The sequence below is a fragment of the Polyodon spathula genome, chromosome 8, assembly GCF_017654505.1.
Source record: "Polyodon spathula isolate WHYD16114869_AA chromosome 8, ASM1765450v1, whole genome shotgun sequence".
In the NCBI taxonomy this organism is placed as follows: Eukaryota; Metazoa; Chordata; class Actinopteri; order Acipenseriformes; family Polyodontidae; genus Polyodon; species Polyodon spathula.
This window is the reverse complement of record NC_054541.1, coordinates 21,091,873-21,113,786: the sequence shown is the minus strand read 5'-3', so window position 1 is coordinate 21,113,786 and position 21,914 is coordinate 21,091,873. Positions and strand designations below refer to the sequence as shown.

The 21,914-nt window shown below is 37.8% G+C and overlaps 1 protein-coding gene across 1 annotated transcript; it reads right to left on the bottom strand.

The window, feature by feature from the left end:
* Positions 1 to 427: 427 nt before the first annotated feature.
* On the bottom strand, positions 428 to 20,670 carry LOC121319589 (PR domain zinc finger protein 4-like). The gene is made up of 12 exons (XM_041257177.1): positions 20,611 to 20,670; positions 19,483 to 19,528; positions 19,026 to 19,159; positions 17,571 to 17,759; positions 15,556 to 16,344; positions 14,103 to 14,252; positions 8,283 to 8,401; positions 7,559 to 7,644; positions 6,236 to 6,363; positions 5,539 to 5,865; positions 3,201 to 3,369; positions 428 to 891 (listed from the first exon to the last, which is right to left on the bottom strand). Exons 3-12 carry the CDS (start codon positions 19,156 to 19,158, stop codon positions 579 to 581), a joined length of 2,403 nt encoding a protein of 800 aa, XP_041113111.1. The 5' UTR covers position 19,159; positions 19,483 to 19,528; positions 20,611 to 20,670; the 3' UTR covers positions 428 to 578.
* Between the last annotated feature and the right edge of the window lie 1,244 nt (positions 20,671 to 21,914).

Sequence of the window (21,914 nt, the reverse complement as noted above, 5' to 3'; positions counted from 1 at the left end):
GCTTAATTCCAGCAAAACAAACATAGGAAAGGCTAATATATAAATATATATATATATATATATATATATATATATATTATATATATATATATATATATCTATATATATATACACACATACACACAGATAAAAACTCTCAGCATTTACTAAAAATCATTAAGGCAAAAAAACATTATGACAGTGCCTTCATCAATGTCTTCAGTGTTTAATATGGGTATAAGTACCCGTCATGTCAACTCACTCTATTTATCCTGTAGTTCTACATGGGGTACGAGATTTACATGAGGGAATGCCACCTGTGACAAGGTGCCAAGCAAACCATACTCCCAGTTTCAGTGCCATCAACAGGTACTGTAGTTACTACTGTTAATGGTCAGTGTTACCATTTTTTTCCTGATTTTTACTGTTACACATTTGTAATGTCTACTAACAGAACAAAATGTAATTTATTTAAAGTACCAATGCAAAGCTATGATGCAGATCATTGTTGACAACTGCCAACTGCAGTGGCCCATCTGCAAAATGTAGTTGCTGCAGGTATTTCTGTATCTAGATGTGGAAGACTGAAGTTCCACCAGTTACTTGTGTGGAGTCAGTGTCTGGTCAGGGGCATACATGCTACTGGTTAATCTGGCTGGTTCAATCAGAACGTCCTCTTCCTCCTCCTCCTCTTCTTCGTCATCCTCTTCCTCGTCCAGGTCTTGTGCTGACTCGCTCTTCGGCCCCTTACATATTTTCAAGTGTCTCATGAGGTGGTATTTGGTCAGGAAAGCTTTTGTACACTTCTCACAGATATAGTCCCTCCTTCCTTCGTGGGAGTTCAGGTGTTTCTTCAAATGGTTTGCTCGCCAGAACAATTTGTCACATTTAGGGCACTTGATCTGACGCTCCCTGAAAAAAAAAACAGTTTAGAATGAAACCATTCCTTTAACAAATGATAAGATAACACTATGTAACACAATTTTTGTTCCTGGGTAGTAAGTGTTATTTCCTAATTGCTTATGCCTCAAAAGTATAGAAAATGGCTATTATTCCCCACAAACTTTGCTTTTGTGACTAGGACAGTGATATTTCAAAATATCACTATTTCCAATGGGAAAACGGGCAAATGTGTGTCTTTTCGTTCACATAAAGTCAGAAAAAAACAACATATGAATCCAAATTAACATGTATTTATACTAAAGTAATACAAAAATGACTACAAAAGATTTAGAAGTGAGTAGCTTTTCGAGATTTACGATTATACAGTAAATACAGTATAACTATGGCTTCCGACTCCTACGTTATAAAGGACGAGCACTAATATATATATATATATATACACACACACACACTCACTCAATACTTTATACACATTACATATCCATGCACACTAACTCAAATACTTCTATTGTTACCACATAGCATGAGCTGTCTGAATACTGAATATTGTAAATCTGTCTGAATTTAATTTTTATGTGGTTAGATACTGAGGACCAGATTTAAAAAAGGACTGCGCATGTTTTATGACTGTAAAACGGGTGCTGAGGGTTCTGAATTCTTGGATGGGATTTATAAAACGCACGCAATTAAAACGGGATTTGCGGGGACAATGTCTCTGTGCGCTTTAGCCCTTGATGCATATGTAATTCTGGGGTGTTTCTGAACGAAACTGGTAAAACTGAGAGGGGATTTTGCAAGTGAGGTCTATTCAATATTCCATCTAATTTATTAAAGCTGTCAGTAATTGCGAGCTTCGTATTTGCTTGATTGCTTTAAGAACTCTGAAAAGCAGGTGTTAATTTGCAGCAGTCAGACAGTAGGCTATATAAAAGGCAAGGTGATGTGGGAGACTTGTCTGCAGCAAGAAGAGACATAGTTTTCAAGGACAAAGAAACATTTAATAACATTTTGCAAAGAGCTCATTTTTTAACTCATTCTGATCAAGTCTGTTTGTAAATTACGGTTTACAATACCGGTACCGTATTGTTTTGCAAACTCAAATTTTCAATACATGTTTCATAACAAAACAGAAAGTCTGCAAATGAAGAATACAGAATCCATTTAAAAAAGGTTCTCAGGAGCACCTAAAAAGGTCTCCCTAAAGTGACAAAGCAAGGTTCTAACGAGAGCCTTTACTTCTTAGTGTAGGCATTATTAAAAGTGCGGTGGAGGAGATTAAGAAAAGATGGAACAATATTTCAAGTCACACAAAAGAAAAAGTCTCATAGACTTCGAGGGCTCATCCTCCACCATTATTTTAGTAATGCCTATAGAGTGTATTTTTTGTAATATGGCATTCCGGTATTTAACAATACTGGTTCAGGCAGTATTGTTAAATTAGAGTTAGAAAGATAACGGTAATAAAAAGTACAGAGGGGCAGACGACGCAGTTAGTTTGTAGCTAGAGCAAGTACAGTTTTTCAACCATATATACCATACATAGAGTAAGAAATATAGACAAACATAAGAAATATTAACTGCATAAGACTAAGATGTAAGTTGTAGTTTGACTGCCATGGATGTTAGTAAATAAAACTTACTGTTTCTGATGTTTGAAAAGCCTATATGCCTGGAATTATTCTATACGAAATAAGAAGCTGAACTAGCAAGCGCACAGTAACTGGATGATGCGTCGTAATGTATAAGCTACCTACTACAAACTCTGAAGTGGTACATTTGTTTATTAAGAAAATCTCCTATTCCATATTGGTAAATTTCAGTTTTCGCATCTCAGCATCCTCATCACCATGGCTAGTACCAGGCTGAGGTCTTTCTGTGCCATTCATTTTCTCTTGGAATGCGTAGCCTATACACACAGGGCTGACCCAAACTCACTATTTATTGTGAGAGGTGTGTAATTCTCCACCGCTAGTTGTGGTGAGGGGTATTTAAATTGATTGCTTGCGGAATTGCCTGCTTTACCTAATTAGTCTTATAAAATAGGTTGTTATTTTGATGATGAGTGCGGCCGTACTGAACATGCACATTACGTGGCTTTTTGCGGTCAGTTTTTCCCCTTTATAAATTTGGGCCTGAGTTATCTATTTCACAACCGGGACTCATTTCACCATTCACAATTTTACTTGCTTCCAACCATATTGTTTAATTAAAATGTCTGGCTTTGATGAGCCAGGAAAACATTCTGTAGCCAACACCTTTAACCTCTATGTGCTGGGATTGCTGGTATGAACAAAAGTGTCTCGTCTCCCTTTTCTTACTGTGTGTGAGTCAGAATGTGTTGTTTGAGATCCTGCCTCCTCATGAACATCTTGTCACAATGATCACACTTCAGGTTCTTCTCTCCTGTGTGGATGATCATATGCGACACCAAGTGAGCCTTCTGTGTGAAAGACTTTTCACAGGCTGCACACCTGTAATTCTTCTGGCCTAAATAGAAGAGAGAAGATGACACATTGACATATGTATTTATTGTGTCTTATGCCAGGTAGGACAGTAGAGATGTGCTATCTTATTTACAGAGTCAACCTGGTTATATGTGTGAAGTAAGCAGCTTCATGAGAACAACAGTGAGCTTCTGATTTAAAGCTGAACACCACCAATGTTTCCTGGCTGTTGACAACTGTTTTACAAAATGAGTTGAATTTGTATTAAATATATGTTTCAGAGTAATAAATATCTGACATATGATGCTTCACTCAACTCAATCCTATGCACACATGTTTTAGTAATTTATAAAAAAAAAAAAAAAAATGTGTTGGTTTCTTTACAGCACTTTTCTACATACAGTACCGGCACAAATTATGGCAACAACAAATGATTTACAGCAAGTCTGCGGGTGGCGATTGTATTGCCCATGCTTCCTCACTCAGACCCCTTATTTACTAAATACCCTGGCATCTCTGAAAAGATCCTCTTTAATAATATGCAAAATATTTTAATGAGCAAGACATCTCAAAAGTAGAATGATACCCCAAAATGTTCTCCTTTTTCAAGGAAAACAGTACAATGGGATGGGGAGTTTATTGCAGGATAACTTCACTCAGACTACTTTTTCATTAAATATCTCGGTATTTCTGAAGAGAAAATCGCCTCCTCTTTAAAAACATGCAAGAGATTTTAATGAACAGTCTCTCCCACAAGTGCAGTGCTACCCCAAATATGATCCACTTACTACCAATGTGGAATGACTGACATTTTCTCTTAATTTTACCCTCAGAACAATTACCCTACATTGAATATGGTACCAGTCTTGAAGCAGTCACCACTCAGGAAAATACTTTTTTGGGTAAACTAGAAAACAAATGCTCCACCCTGTCATTCTGCATTGTTAATAAATTAATCATATTTAAAGGTACCACTGACCTCGTCAGACAGATTGCTCAACACGATTTTAAGCACAATGTTTAAAGAGGAGACAATTACACTATGTAACACAATTTTTGTTCCTGGGTAGTAAGTGTTATTTCCTAATTGCTTATGCCTCAAAAGTATAGAAAATGGCTATTATTCCCCACAAACTTTGCTTTTGTGACCATGACAGTGATATTTTGAAATTTACCTATTTCCAATGAGAAAATGGGCGAATGGGCGAAATGACTACAAAAGATTTAGAAGCGAGTAGTTTTTCGAGATTTACGATTATACTGTAAATCACTTTCACGAATCAGCCCCCAAATGTAGTCTCCCATCATGTTCTCGTTATACTGTCCTTGGTAGCGGCGTTCAAAGTCCAGTATATCCTGGTGGAAGCGCTCGCCTTGATCCTCCTCCTCCTCCGCCTTGCTCCTCTGTGATTGGCCAGGAAGCCCCGAACCACTGCGACAAAGCTGTTCCAAGCCGCTTTATCCTTACTAGTAAGCTTCTTGGGGAATTCATTGCACTCCAGGGTCTTCTTTATCTGTGGTCCGACGAAGACACCGGCTTTGACCTTTGCCTCAGACAGCATAGGGAAGAAGTCTTGAAGGTACTTGAAGGCTGCCGACTCCTTATCTAGAGCTCTGACAAATTGTTTCATAAGGCCCAATTTGATGTGCAGTGGTGGCATCAGCACCTTCCGGGGGTCCACCAGTGGCTCCCACTTGACGATGCAATTAGGAAATAACACTTACTACCCAGGAACCAAAAATAAAAAAAAAATGTGTTACATGATGTAATCTATTCAGGGATACCAGTATATTTAGTGAGCAAGAAGTCTGAGTGAAGTTATCCTGCAACAAACTCCCCATCACTGCTTTCCTAGAAAAGGGAGAACATTTCAGGGTACCAGTCTACTTGTGACATGTCTTGTTCATTAAAATATTGAGCATATTTGTAGAGGAGACAATGATCTATTCAGTCAGCAAGATATTTAGTAAGTAAAGGGTAAGGAAAAATGGGCAATACAATTCCCAACACTAGTCACTGTAAATAATTTGTTGTCGTTGTAATTTGTGTCAGTACTGTATATAAATAGTGAAAACACCAGATTGTCAACCAGATTGCTAGAATTCTCTTTCCTATGCCTGTATACAGATAAACTGAATGCCAACCTATCCTGGTAAAACAAATAAGAGGAAATGTACCCTCTGTCTACCTGCCCTCCAAGTTGTCCCTTACCTGTATGGATTTTCAGATGGGTTCGGAGGTTGCTGGGGTCACTGAAGGCTTTGCTGCAGAACTCACACTTGTGTGGCTTCATGCCCACGTGGCCCATGATGTGCACATTGAGCTTGGTGGATGAGGTGAACGCACGGGAACACATGGCGCACTTGAACTTCCTCTCTTTGGGGTGGCCTGGCCAGTGGCTGCTCACCAGCTTGCTGCTGTGCACCTGGCTTGGGCTGTGGCTGTTAGTGTGGCTGTTCAGGCTGGACTTCAGTTCTGAGTAGGACGCACACTCCTTGCCACGATGGCAAATTTGTGCTTCAGGATTTTCAGGGACACCTAAAGAAGTGAAGCATGTTAAAACACTTACACTGTGCCATCACAGCTCCATTATCCTATTAATCAATTTAAAAAGAGACGTGCCCAATGATATAATTTCACTAACATTCCCTAAATCAGGTGTAGCTGAGGAATGTAACTGAACCCTTTCAAAAGGGGCTATAGGAAAACAGCAAGTGGAGCACCCTGCTTCCTTCTAATGTAATCTCAGGAGAACCAAATCCAATTGCCCACTATGGAAACTGCTTTCACAGTTGCCTGCATCTAGGCATGTGTGTGCTGTAACCATGAGTGGACTCTGTGTAAATCTGTGCCCCACTCAGAAACAGCTCATGTGTGCTCCCCCCGGGAAGTACTTTACACTGCTTACCAATGTGCCTGGCGTAGTCCCTGCTGTAGTAGAACAGGAGCTCATGGTCAGGAAGAATCTCTCTTGAAGTGCAGAAATATATTTTACCATTGTGGGGGTAGGCTACCAGATTCTGCTCCCTGCCAGTCCTATGCAATTGGGGCACAGGATGCCGCTATTAAACTTTATTAAAGCAATATTTTACATATATACATTATAAAAATAGAATAAAAAAAACCTTAAGTAATATAATTTAAGGTAAACAAATATGATATAATTATGGAATTTACAATATACAGCAGACCCTGATATTGATGTGTTACAGCAATCCGACATTTCTTTATATAAGATGAAATCATATTCAAATTAACTATACAAATATATTGTGTAGGATACAAGCACATTTTCACCAACTCAGGTCTGAGTGTCCAGTAGCTGATCTGACTGTAAAGTAGCTGCTCTGACTGTCCAGTAGCTGCTCTGACTGTCCAATTGCTGTTCAGTGTCCAGTAGCTGTTCTGAGTGTCCAGTAGCTGCTCCGAGTGTCCAGTGGCTGCTCTGAGCATCCAGTAGCTGATCTGACTGTAAAGTAGCTGCTCTGACTGTCCAGTAGCTGATCTGACTGTAAAGTAGCTGCTCTGACTGTCCAGTAGCTGCTCTGACTGTCCAGTAGCTGCTCTGACTGTCCAATTGCTGTTCAGTGTCCAGTTGCTGCTCCGAGTGTCCAGTAGCTGCTCTGAGTGTCCAGTAGCTGCTCTGAGTGTCCAGTGGCTGCTCTGAGTGTCCAGTGGCTGCTCTGAGCGTCCAGTAGCTGATCTGACTGTAAAGTAGCTGCTCTGACTGTCCAGTAGCTGATCTGACTGTAAAGCAGCTGCTCCGAGTGTCCAGTAGCTGCTCCGAGTGTCCAGTGGCTGCTCTGAGTGTCCAGTGGCTGATCTGACTGTTTATGGAGTGGGTATCAGCTTGTATCGTACAGCATTATACATTATATGTAACTGTGTGCCAATTATTTTTTATACCTTTAGCCAATTGGGACAAGTAAAAAAAAGAAACTAGTTAATTGTAAATTGGTTAACAAATATGTGGAATACCATACATAGTGTCATGTTTATACAAAATACAAAATTAGTTAGTATCATGCACAAACAGACAGACAGACACCTCTATACATCCCCAGGATACTCTCATCACAATTACAAAAGTGTTTTTCAGTACATACAGACACGCCCTTCTGCACAGAAGAATTCTGTTACATTTTATCAGCCCAACTACAGATATATTTTATTATAATCAAAACTATTTGATCATGCTAGATATAAAGAACCTTATATTATAATAAAGTACCTTGCTTTGCGCACGAACATCATCCAGTTACATTCATTTTCATCTGTCGTGACAACACAGAACTCCAGCACATTGTTATGAATCACCTATGAAGAAAATCGATTTCCATTTTTAGCACTTAAGAACTTTAAAAAATGCGTTTCTCTTTTTATACAAAAAAAGAAGGTCAAATACAAATGACTTTGTCACTACGAATTAAATTTATATTCTTCATTTCACTCATAGTATGTACAGAGAAGCTGTCTTAATATGGTTGTGGAATCTACAACACTACCTATAGACATGGTCAATAGACTGTAGCAGGGGATTGTGTTGAATATTATAGTTTCATATTAAAGTATTTTGAGTTTGGTGGATTTTTGTATTTATTTATTGGTTCTGTAGCATAAGTAAAGGTATTAATAAAAGTCAATGAGCATACCATCTAGTTGTATGCATGTTCAAGTCTAGAAACTACCTTGGATCGGTAAAAAGCATTTTTTGGTGTAGATACAGGAATGTATGTGCAGACAGTAGAAAATGTGCTCAAACTCACAGGAGTCTAGAGAAATTCAACACAAAAAATCCAACAAATACAGTCAGAAACAGATAATGAACTTTACTTTAACTGTGCATTTTCAAAACTTCTATAAGATACATATAATGATTTAAAACCAAAGAACACGACTAATTTAGTGAGTGGGGAGCAAATCTTCTACACAAAATCAATCAGCCAGAAATGTACCTTCCAGATATGAAGAGAGGCCTTGTCTGACCAATCAGACACATCCAAGGAGCCGCACTGCTGCCCGACGAGGGGTCCAAAGCAGGTCCTCACCAGGATGGGCTCTCGAGAAAATACTCCTGCAAACACAAGGCACAGTCTACTAATCACACAAACAAAGTGTCCGTTTCGAATGTAAACCAGTTTTGGGGGTGGCAGCGGTGGGCCGAGTTGAAATAAAAATAATTGGGCATTTCAAATTGAGGAAAATCAGAAAAATAATTGCCGATTCCAAATTTATAAAAAAAATAAATAAATAAATTCAGGACCAGTAATTATATTAAAGTTAGGTTAACATTTATATTTACAAAATTAATAATTCATGTAAAATATTCTAAATTAATAAAACAACGTCAGTATTATAATCATATATATTTGCAGTAGCGTATTAGTGTTCGCCTTCTAAAAAACTATTTGTACAATGTGTGAGCTGCAAAAATACAACTGTAAGATTGTAATCTATCAGCATCCAGCTGAATTACTGATAGAAGAGTTATTTCTTCACCACATCCGAACCCCAACATTACAGTCTAATAGATACGCAGAGCGGTAATGGGGCGTAAAACGAAATTTGTTACTTCTCACAACTCTCAGATTTAAAATGCATCCAGAGTTCTACAATGCCTAAATCCAAAACGCGGACATCCTCACATCAACACAGGAAGTTAACCTTTGCATATGTATTAGTGCAAAGGGACACCATTCACACATACATGAAGAGGTATCAACAGAGCTCTGTGTCATCACGAATCATAGTTCAAGGGATATTCATTTGGAATTCTGCAACGCCCCTTACATTTTTAGTAGAAGTGTTCCACTAGCAGGGGTAGGCAACTGTCACGAGTGACCCTAAAACCTGTTTTCCCTTGTACAAGGTGCAAGCACCTTTTTTGAGTGAAAGGTGTATGCGGCTGAGATGTCCGATTCATTGATAGAAACAGTTTAATTTATCTGAAGTTTTCCCACTGGTGATGGAAATGAGAATGTAGAGATGAGAGCTCAGCTAAGAAGATTTAAGTTTTTTTTGCAAGTATCAGGCTTTTAAAGACTGTCACCCACACCTGTGGTGCCTTTGACAGACTCGCTGAGAGCAGAAACTAACCCAAGACTGTCACAGCCACTGAAAGCAGGCTGATCTTTGGGATACAAATTGAACATGTGTGAAACTGCAACAAATATTTTAATGTATTTTAAAGAATATAAAGTCAGCAGAAATATTAAACAAATTGCTAAAACACAATATTCAGATTTTTTTTTATAATGTACTCTGTATTAATCTATGACAATACTGTAGGATTCCATATTCCTGTTAATTCTACTATAACAGTAGAAAAATATCATTAGTAAATGTGTAAGGTCAGGCCGACCTGCTGAAAGTTACAGACCTCCATTATCAGGCAAAAGCATATTTTTCAATTAGACTAAGAGTCTCAAAACATTTTGATCTATGGAGCACAGTTAATATGTCAGGAACAATTGAACTAAAATAGGTTTGTGGTTCTACTATAGTAAGCAAAAACAAAAGTATTTAAATAAATAAGAAAAAAAAGTGAGATTTTAAAAATAAGAAACCTAATATAATAACCTTAAGTAATGTATGAGGATGTTAGTCTATATCAAAGTATAGCAGTCCTAAGTTTTAATATTCAAGGTTGCATTTGCTACCAAGTAGGTGCCCAATTAAAATTAACCTCTTGCCTTCTGCGTATATCAATGGAGTATATTGAAATATCTGAATTAGATATCTAATCATTTAAAGTCATAAAATGACTTATAAAATAAAATCATTAAAATTTAAATTGTTATATAAAAAAATATTGTTGAAAGAACATATTACAAAAAAAATAAGAGATTTCAGTACTAACTGACAATGTCAAAATATTGTAATAACTGTACTATGTTTTAAAGAATATACAACAGTAGAAATACTATTGTAGCAAATTATGAGCAGAATAACAATTTGAATTAAGAAAACTGAACAAATGTTAATGTTAAAAAAACAAAAAAAAACAAGCTTGTCTGTGTGCCTTTGTTATTAGTGTGACCAACTCTTGGAAGCTGGTCAGACTCAAAAATAGGGCCTCCCCGATCTTTAAATTAATAAAGACAATCGCGTGAGAAAGTCTGTGTTAACCTTGGCAGAAGCAGGCAACTCATTTAATTAACTTGAAGAAACTATGTTTTTATACTGATGCTCCGCTGAGACACGCCCACCTGCCTGCAGGAACAGCTGACTGCTTTCAGCTGCTGCTCCACCCAGACAGGTAATCATCCCTGGCGGAGCGCCACAGCAGCTAAACAATGAATTAAATCAATCTATTAACCCCAAAACATACAATAAACTACATATTTCCCCATGTGCAGGGCTCCTGCCCTGCTACATGCATCTATTTGAGTTTTATTGTAACAAGTAAAAACTGTAAAGAAAGGAACCGAGTATCTACTTTGCTTGAGAGGGTATTCATAGTCAAGTTTGTTATTTAGAAAAGAAGTAAACTTGATCTAAAAGTAGTTCTTGAGTTAAAAGCAGACATTCTAGAAAGATTGAAACAGTACAATTATTAAAGTGTTATGTCTGAATATAAGACAATAAAGTGTAAACTGTATTTAATAACTTTAGTATACAGTGGATCTACTGAAGGAAAATAACTAATTTTTTTTACCTATTCTTTACCTGCTCGTAGCAAGGCTGTGCTGGGCATAAAAAAATAGGTTTTGGCAGTTGAAGCAGGATTCGTTGTGTGAGATAGCAGGGAGGGGGTTAAAATTCCTCCCTGCTAAAAACATGTGAAAATGCACTGTTGGGTGATTGGGCTAAGGGTCTGTGATTGTGTTAATTGCTTTATTGTTTAGTTAATCCCCTGCACCTGGTGCTAATTGTAAATTGGAGCCAGGTGCAGGGTATTTAAGAGAGGCAGCCAGTCTGTTCTAGGCTGCTGAGTGGAGGGAGGCAGATGGTGTGGTCTGCTTCTGAGCAGTCAATGGGTAGGGCTGTGTGAAACCTGTGTGAATTTTTGTGTTTGTGTCAGGTAAATGGCTTAGGCGTCCTGAGTGTTAGTTAGGTTCCAGTGGTGTTTAGTCAGAGCTCTAAAGGAGAGCTAGGTGTTTATTTTAATTTTGTGTCTATTAAAAGTGTGCGCAAGCGCTGAAAAACATAAATTTTTGTGTCCTGGGTCTACTTTTAAAGGGGCAACGAACCGTGTGATTGCAGAGGACCTATTACAGTTGATAATAAGCAGTTTTGAATCCAAGGCCTTTCAATAGTGAGTGTTTATTTAAAAATAAACTAACAAAATACTTTCTGGTAACAGAATAAGGGGTGCATTATGATGAACTGTCCGTTCTCTTTATTACATTATACAAATTAATGAAAACTTGGCAACCGAAGCAAGCATTTCATTTAAATTAGAAAAGTTGTCTACAGTATCAGTTCTTATCAGGAAGGTAGCAACTTTAATTGGGATGATATTTGTGAGTCAAAAATACTGAGTCTTTTATATTACAAAAGAAAAAGCAACTGTTGGACAGAATTAATTCGGTATTGAATTTTACATCTCATTTATATTGAAGCATTGCTATAAGGTATAGGAATTATGTTATATCTTTGGAGAGTGATATATTGTATGTTTTAGGATTTCGCGGTAGACACTTTAGCGGTTTGCGTGTCTAAGCCTAAAGGCACTGGAATTGCCCAGACTGCCTGTTGCTTGGGATTTGCTGTGGTCTGCAAACACCCAATCGATTTTTAAGTATTTGATAAACAGAAGGAACACTATTACTGCGCTGATTTGTTGAAACTTCTAATTAAATGAGTCTGTGTGATTTTCTTGATTTATTAAAAGTTGTTTGGATACATTGCAATCCCAGTGCACGAACAATCCACTACAGGAGTCCAAAACATCTCTGCCCTCCTTAAACGTCTCCCCTAAGTTTAAGAGTGTGCTTAAAACATTTAAACTTTAAAAAATATGTAGTTAAAATAAAAACATTTTGAAAAGACGCTGTGTAAGGGGGGTAGTATGTGTCACCCTCGATGTGTGGTCTCGACAGCAGGAGAAAAACGGAAGTCGACCATCTAGGGGGAAGTGCGTTACCACATATATGTCTAAAAATAGGTCTTTTACATCGGCTTTAATGCTGTCCTTAAATGCAATTGACCTGTTAATCGATTCAAGTATCTCAATCATAACTGAGAAATGTGTTAATAGGTAAACTAAATAGGCTTTTAAAAGCCAAGTCTTACTTTTTCATTTAAATGCTGAAGTGACTCATCTTTATTAATTTAAATACAGTTACTTGTCATAACGATTGTAAGTGTGTCCAGCAAAACGCTTTCTATTTCATTACAGCTTTAATAAATATTAGTTGCTTATTAACATGTGGCAATCTTGTTTATGTGTGAAAAATGAAGGCTTGGCCTATGTAAAAGCCCATTAAGTTGTTTGACAGAAAAAAATAACTAAATTAAAATAAAAAAAATGACTAAAATAATCTGTATATATAAATATATTTATAAAAACAGTTTAGCAACATGAAAAGATAATAGCATCAGCGGTATGATAATGGTCTATTTTGAATGGAGGGCGAGCATTAATTGCATTATTACAGAAATGTTACGCAGTCCAATTATTCAAACAGTGCTAAAACCCAAATTGATACATTATTTATCCTACTTATTGTATATAAGAGGCAAGAACTAGTTATGTTCACACCAAACTGACTTTATTCCAAGTACAGTATCACGTTAATTCAAAGAATCAATATTCTGTTTAAAAATAATAATTTACGAATAGCAACAGTTTGCATGTATTAACATCGCTTGTCTCAGTCCTAGAATAGCAAAAAAAAAAAAAAAAAGACCAACACAGCCTTCTGTAATCTGGCTCAACAAAAGACATTAGTTGAATCTGGTATCACAGTTGAATCTGGTATCCTCCACAACTGAAATCAAATCAACCATGTTATGTTTTCAGCCCCAATTTAATCACATTTCCTAACATTTCGCTTGCATGTCTGCGCCCCACCTCCTCCACACTAGATCAAGCTTCAGCAGAAACAGACTAGTCACGTGACCAAAACCATGCTGGACTTTGGGAGGTGAAGATCCAATGATAATCATGCCACGTGATAAAGGTAGTAAGTAACAAAAAAAATAAAAACAGAGTAGCCGTTATTTGCAGACACCCGCTTCTTAATATTTGACCTGCACATTTTTGACAAAGCTTAAATGATTAAGAAAAATTTAAAAAGCTTGACACTTTACTAACATTTAAACTCTAAATAATTTACACCCCTAGCTCAGAGCAATAAAAGTAGTACGTGTGAATCTGACAAAACCTTGGCCCACCCAATCCATTCCATTGCAGGACTTTGTTCCAACCAGATCCTTCATTATTTAGTTGACCTTCCAATCCATTTCATTGCAGGATTTTGTTCTAATGGAGGTCAATTAAATAACGAAGGACCTGGTTGGAACAAAGTCCGGCAATGGAATGGACGGGACATGTCAAGGTTGCCTACCCGTGCACTAGGGTAACATGGTGTTCCAAGGCCAGCATGGTGACTCCCAACAGATGGATGAACAGCTCCCTTTTTCCATATTGGTGGCAGCCTCTGTGGCCATATCGGCCCCTACAGAATTCACAGCACATTTTGCCCTTCTCTTATCATGCAAGTTGTACATTCATGTGAGCAATATATTTCATGCTATGCCAGCAGCCAACTTAATCTTGCTGTGTTAGTGTTAGTCAACATAATTAGAGAAATATATGGTGGTCATACCGAGTTCAGCTCCAGTTCCAGACTGTCTCAGGATGAGCTGCCTGGGCAGTGAGAGTCGAGCACGGCTCTCAATAGGGGTATCCGGAATAAAGGTGACCGGACCGTGTTGAGGGCAGTCCGATGGGTAGGCCTGGCCACACAGCGTGCACCCTAGACATCAAACACACTGTCAATTCAGTAAGCAAGTCCACTTTGCAATGTTGTTGTGGAAGAAATGTTGCTAACACATTTGAAGGATGCTGTCTTTCCAATAGACTCCCTCAGTTAACAGTAGTAAAAATATCAGTGCCCTGGATAAATTGGAAATTTGCTTTCAATCAGCTTTTAATACTTAGTGTGGAAGTTAATTGCCATTGACTGGTACTCTGTTGTAGAAGTGAGGGAAGGGCAGTTTTTCTTGTTCTGAAATCAACACAATGAATACATGTATTTAATAAATAATTCTTAAAGGCGATTCTGAGTATGAGTATGAGTATCTCCTAACTAAAGCTACAGAAGAACCTCAGAAAGCCAGGGTATAATATGCTATGACTAAGACAGACAGCACATCAGATGAGGTTCTGGGTTATTCAGTAATTTACTTTCTGATTTAAACAATATGTGAATAAACTGTATTTTGGTTGCGGAAAATGCAACACTACCTTAATGTCATGAGTATTTCCAATACATACAGTATATACTTTAATGCTAATCTTATGGAGTATGCATTAAGTATAGCCTTTACATTACATTTTAACTGTAATGTTAATTTGAAATACTGTACAAAAACCTGATCTTATTTAGTCCTGCCTTAATAATGTTATAGTCCGAGAAGTTGCTACTTTCGATGCAGTTAACTACTCCATTTACCGAGCCTCAATAATATTGTATTCTTTATTGATTTACCTTCAACCTTCAGTTGACAGATAGGTAAACTGGTACAGTAGATCAGATTAAGGGGGACCAAAACAGTACCGAGAAATCCTGATGATCAAGAATCCAGTCATTTATTCACCAGTCACAAACACGCATTGTAAGTGAATGGATTGAACCTTGCTCTTATTTTAATTAATTTTTTTATTGAAAACCTGGACTTATTGGTCACATGTTTCTGGAAGGATACAATTAGCTGTCCTGGTATTTGTTGGACCCATTCTCTAGCTACAGCTTGCAGTAAATTCACAATTGACCATTAAAACTCAGTGCAGCCAATGAAGTACACGAAGCTTGATAACATGCAAACTGCATTGGATTTAAAAATCATGCATAAAACATCCAGTACGCAGCTTATCTGAAGCGGTCAGTAATGAAATTTACTTTTAAAGATGTTACATTCCACTCCAGTGGTTCCTTAATATCTGTGTTAGCTTTGCTTTGCCTTTTCTATTTGAGGTTGATCCATGTGCAGTGTTCAGCTGTACTGGCTTTTCTATTTTCTCTAGCAATTTCGTTACCCTCTATTTCCTGTACTCACATACTGTAAAGGAAGTGGCCATATTTTCCTTGTTTGAGTTGGAATCCTCCATCTGCAGAGAGGAAGGCACAAGAACCAGATTCTCTGGGGACACGTCCACCTGCCCATGTCCCAGAGACACCTCGGCTGTGACGGACGACACAGAGACAGGCTCCAGGCTGATGTTGGCCCCATGAATGGACCCAGGCTCCAGGGGGTTCATGGCGGGATGAGAGCTGGAGAGGACCACCCTGACCGAGTTGGAGCTCATCCCAACCGTGTGGAGAGATTCACCCAGGCCACCGCTAGTGACCCTCCCGTCCAGGTGCTCCGATTCCATGACAACAGGCAACTCCAGGGCCCCTGAGTGGATGGGAATGACACCACCATGGCCAACCGCTTCTGCCGGCAAACCATTTCCCACAGAATCCACGACAATGTTCTCGTGGTTCCCGGAGCTCGCGGGTAGTTGCTGGTGCTCCCCTGCCACCCCCTCCATCGTCAAGTTTTCTCCCATCCCGTCCGTGGAGATGGGACTGGTCACTCTAGACACCGGTTCCATGTCCATGCCAGTGTCCAGTGGCACTTCATGCCCACTGCTGGGGTGAAGGCTTTGGGCACTGTGGGCTCCCACCTGCCGGGAGTCCAAAGTCACCAAGCTGGGCTCCAATCCCACCACTCCTCCAGGCTGGTATGGGTCGAGGGCAGAGGAGTTGCTTGGCACGGAGAGAGCAGGGTTCCCATCCATGTTTAGGGAGCTAGGGTGGATATACTGAGGTGGTGGTCTGTCTGCTAGATATGACAATATGCCTAGAAAAATAAATACACATATAGTTATTCCAACAACAGCCAATTAGGTGTATGGTGAAAAAAATAAAAAGATCATCATTCACAGGCAAAGTTTTAAGAAATTCCATCAAGCACTGTTGAAGCTACAGACTTGCATTAGCCCATCACTCATTGGCCAGAACACCTAGTCCTAGATTCTTATACACTGAAGGTCCTGTTCCACATGCTGTCACAAACAATACCAAGATTGAACTACTGCAGTGTTCCTCCGACCTCATTTGAATTATGCTGAGCATTATCATCTACTGACCCAGTTATTATCCACACCAAAGCTTACCGTCACATTTATCATGTCCTATCCCTGTCCTTTCCCATGGATGCCAGTGGATTATTTTTTACTTAAAAAACAAAACAAACTTCGCCAGACTATTGTGCGTCTACCCTCCACCACCCTCAAATATGAGCTAAATGCAAATCCATTATTCAGTGGAGCGGTTCTACAGATACAGCCTTTATTGGACCAATCAATCAGTGACTAGAATTCAGGCAAAAGTATAAGACGGTAAAAGTGTGTCCTCTTGCCTAACAAAAGTGCTCACAAGAAGACACTCAGGGTCAACTGTACATGTTAAGGTGTTACAGAACACCCTGCAAAGTTTACAAAAAATGCACGCAGTTACCTTTGTTGTGTCCCTTGTTGTCTGTATTGCAGTGTTATATTTTTAAACTTATTGCCGACTTGTGACAATTTTAATCACATCTCATGGGTCATAATTCAAGAGGGCAATACAGTTCTTCTAAGGATTACAGAATCCACATCACGCTCCCTGCTGAAACAGTGTTGTTTTTTTTGTTTTCACAATATGCACTCATTTCAATCAGAGCACCAGCATTGTTGCAGGAGGAAGCGTGATCTACTGCGATGCTTAGAAGATATATTCTCTTTCTCCTGGTGAATGCTACTGAGTAAAAGTTGAAAAAAAGTAGAATGCATGCAAGTTACATCACAACTGGATGAGGGGTTCTCAAGTAAACATGTTAGAGTGATTTACATACAGATGTATGTAGGAGCAGCGTGCCTTCATTGATATGAATACTTCCTGGAAGTAATCTCCACAAATATGAATTAGTGGTCTTTAGCACTGCAACACTTTGTTCAATCAAATGTGCCACACAAGCTATGAAGAGCTAACAAGAGCTATCTACTGTAAGTGAACAGGGTGAGGACAGTTCTGCCTGCAGCTTACCTGGCAGGATGTGTCTGTAGTAGCTACTCTCGAGGTGAGGATAAGGGGGAGGCGGCAGGGTATAGTTCCTCTCTTGAATCCCACACATCACCCCCCGGTCCCCGAGAGGTCCCATAGGCAGCATGAGGGACAGGGCCGAGGGGAGGGAGCCCAGAGAGGGGCCAAAATTAGGAATCGCCACCGGCATACCTGAAAACATACACCAAAATAGATATACATTAAGACACAACTGAACCAAGCCCATGATATATTCTACCTCCTCCTCCTCCAATATATACTCCACTTAGTCGACTAGGTTATAGTCAGGATGTGATTTTGATATTTGTTTCCATTCAGCATGAAAGTATGAAATGAGCAGTTCATGTCTTTTGAACTGGTTTCAATGCAAAGTTAAAGTGGTTAGCAAACATCAAATAAAGGGGAATACTTACACAGAACTACAAAAAGGGCAAAATTTAATTCTAAGCAACTAACAGAGCAATATCCCCCAAAAATTCATGAAATCGGAGGAAGCAGCTTTAAGGAGAAACAAACTTTTCAAATTAATCAAAGCCTTTTGTGCAAAAAATATACTTCTGCACCACTTGATAATGCAAAGCCTAAAGGGAGGACGGTTTACAGTTCTATGAACCCCGATTTGCAGCTCTGCAGCCGTTCCCCAGCGGTGCTTCACCTGTCAACCGTGTCAATGCAGAACGATCCTTCTACTCTTGTCAAACCAAAACTACAGCTCTGTATAAATGGACATTAACGAAAAGGATATTGCAAAACTCTCAATTTACAACCAGAACATGTATTTTAGAAAAACTAAATTGCAGTTTTCAGATTATCTGTTTTACACTGGACAAGGTATACAGGTTACAATTAAAAGGTAAGCATAGTCCTAATTACTCCTAATAAATAAATCCTGTTTACTTTTTAACAGAAGCTTGTGTTAAAAGAAAACACATTATATACATGTCAAATACATTAAATATATGTTTACTTTGCACAGATACTAAAATATTACAGTATATTACATGCATAAATATATTTTTTAAATTCAAATTTTTGTAGCTATGACCATTCCGTGAAATTGTCTATTTTTAGCTGTGACTCTGCCATGATTTTTACTGTGACCAAATCACATCCGTAGTTCTAGTATTATGTCTCCTCCCAATTAAGGAACTGGCACAGAAATCATTTCTAAATGTAAAAGTTCAAGCCAAGGCAACTTGAAACAATAAAATGTTTTGGGGAGCTAAACTTGTTCCATTGCTTCCTTGATGTGACAGACATAAGAACCAACTGCCCAATTACACACTCACCTGAAATTGTTGCCAGTTATCCAGTAATTGTACTTATCTCGGGGCGGGGGGACGGGACGACACGACACGACACACCTATCACTGCAAATGACTGAAAAGCGCTTTGACAAATAGGAGGCCAGTGTTGGCAGGATCCCCAGACTCTTACCTGGCGTGGCAATGGGGTGGTGGGTGGGTGAGGTTGCTAGCCCCAGGTGACCCCCAGTCACAGGTATTGAGCCAGAAACAGAGGAGACACTCAGATGGTCCATCCCCACTGGACTCAGGTTAATGTCATTCATACTAATCCAGATGAAAACACAGAGCTTGGGTAAAATAACCAGCATAACATAAAAAGCACAAGAAAGTAACCAAGTAATCAGTATATTAAAAAAAAAAAAAAAAAAGTTTTGTAAGCCTTTCAGTTGTTAAATAAACCAGACAGTTGTTTATAGTTCAGAGCTGCCAAGAATTTATGTTGTAAAGACACAATATACCCTATAGGCATTGAAACCTCTGAATGACAGCCCAGGGATCACAACTATATATTGGTATCCCATACACAGCATTTATTTTCTTTTAATGTATTATAGCTATAGCTGGAAACAAATGGACAATGAAATTACCTGATTTATGTTTCAGCTCATTACTTCCATCTTGAATCACTCCTCTCTAAGAAGAAAAAATGGAATAGACAGTTTTGGGATTTTAATGTTCGGAAATTATTACATTATCTAAATGTTTGGATGGTCGTGAAAACTGAACTGCTCTCTCACACCCCACCCAAAAAAGGTTTGAGAGACGAGTTTGGGAAAGCTAAATTACTTCATCAAAACGTGGAAACCTTTAAAATAATTAATTTTAAGAAAATGTGACATACAATATTGCCAACCCTTTTATAATAGTATGCGACATACATAAAAAAAGTGTTTGAATGGGTATAACTATTCATGTATGCACATGTAAATTAATGTGTATATAGATAACAATGTACTTAAAACATAGGTAAATACTTACCTAATTTAACTTTTAAAACAATGTAATTAAATTAGATAACATGTTACTCTACATGTGTACAGTAACATAACATTGTACTGGATACATTTAATACAAAGCATTGCCTAACACAGTAGCAATAGTAATTATTTTAGATGCATTAAAAACAATATTGATTAATAACTCTCCCACAGTGATATTAATTAAACTAAGAAAAATGTTAACACATATTAATATTAACCAATGTAGAAATGCGCGTCTTGTGCGGATATGAGAATACAACATGCATATATATATATATATATATATATATATATATATATATATATATATATATATATATATATATATATATATATATATACACACACAAAACACTGTTAATATTTATTGTTTACATTGATATACGGGGTAAACTTCCTGACATCAACATTAACTGGGTGAAACATATTCACGGACAATTCATAAAATGATCACAGTGACGTATATTTATTGATGTCAAGGTAAAACAGTAGGGTAAAAATACGAAGTTGTTCAAATTACCAACTAAACTGAATTATGAGCACAATCGAACACAAAAACACCAGACCCTGACTGCAGCTGGTTTACTGTTGTCACACACAGCGGAGTGGCCGTTTTGTAGCCTAACGCGTTCACAGCCTTCTAGTAAAGTACTACTGCATCGTATTTTCTACATTACTATGAATTTAAATAACATAAAAATAACAAAATGTTTCAATTTATTATGGTTCACCGACCTAGCACAAGCTGTTTTTCTGTTCGGATTCGTCATTGTTGAGACACCACCTCTTCTGAGCATGAGCAAGAATATTTAGGGAGCACAGTAAATTCAATATTTTTACACACCGAAGAAGGGGGGATCTTTGTATGACTAATCATCATTGTTCTATCAGTTTACATCAATGCATATATATGTTTGTATTATTATTCATCTTATAAGTTTTATCTTAGAAATTGCTCACATAAATTAAATACATAACATTTATTTTAATGTTTCAGATTAACACTGACAATCCCTTACTGCAGCGATGTTGCGATGTATACATCGCCCTCCTGTGGTACTCTTTGCTATTTTAAAATCCATACGCCTGTTCACAGGTATATTTTTTAGAAAATAAATAAGTAAATAAGTAAATAAATAAATAACAGTATGGTATGTGTTATAAAACGGCTGTTATAAAATTTCAGACTGTAATATAAAAACATCCTTTAAATACAAGGTGGTCAATATGTCACTGTACAAAAACGATTATTCTGCTCACAAGTAACACAGCTTGCACAAGAATACCCCAGTGCTGTCAATGTTACAATTGGATAGAATTAACCCTCATTTTAGTAGCTACAGTACAGGCCAATGTTATCAAATTATACCCTGCCGACAAAAATAGGTGGTTGATCTAGTCTAAGATGATTGTGCTGTAAAATGCTCAAATAAAATCCAGTGTGGCATATCTCTGGGTAAAAGTTGCTCAAATTAACTTTAATGGTAGATACAGTAGTAGTCCTAATAATTACTTAATGTTAAATTCAACCATACAAAGATATACTTAGTACTACATAATACCAGCCAGTCAAAATAAAACAAATATATATATATATATATATATATATATATATATATATATATATATATATATATATATATATATATATATATATATATATATAGACACACACACACACACACACATTGATGCACAATGAAAATAGTGAGCAGATAGGTTTGTTGATTGTTTGAGTAGTATTGTTCCTTGGGATAACAAAATACTGAGTCATGTCATTTGATTTCATAAAAATTCCAGTTGCTCAGTGTTTGGTGTTTGAGTTGAGTTAAAATTGTCAAGATGTGTTGATTAAAAAACCTGTATAAATAGCCATTTGGAAAGACATGATTTTAATTGATGGAAGAACAGCGAAAGATACGACCATGCCCCTCTTGTGTAATGAAGACCATTTGATTTCTATTGGCATGATTGAAGGTAGCCTCTTTGTGAGAGAAGGTGCCCGGAGGCTGTTCAGGGGTAACACGTTGACAGCTGAG

What these genes read in the sequence shown, in the direction of transcription:
- LOC121319589 (XM_041257177.1), bottom strand. Translation starts at nt 19,158, where the DNA reads ATGAATGACATTAACCTGAGTCCAGTGGGGATGGACCATCTGAGTGTC. An exon ending in GGCCACTTCCTTTACAGTAT is followed by an intron (nt 14,253 to 15,555) that starts GTGAGTACAGGA and finishes TTTGATGTCTAG; the next exon opens with GGTGCACGCTGTGTGGCCAG. An exon ending in GGACTACGCCAGGCACATTG is followed by an intron (nt 5,866 to 6,235) that starts GTAAGCAGTGTA and finishes TCACTTCTTTAG; the next exon opens with GTGTCCCTGAAAATCCTGAA.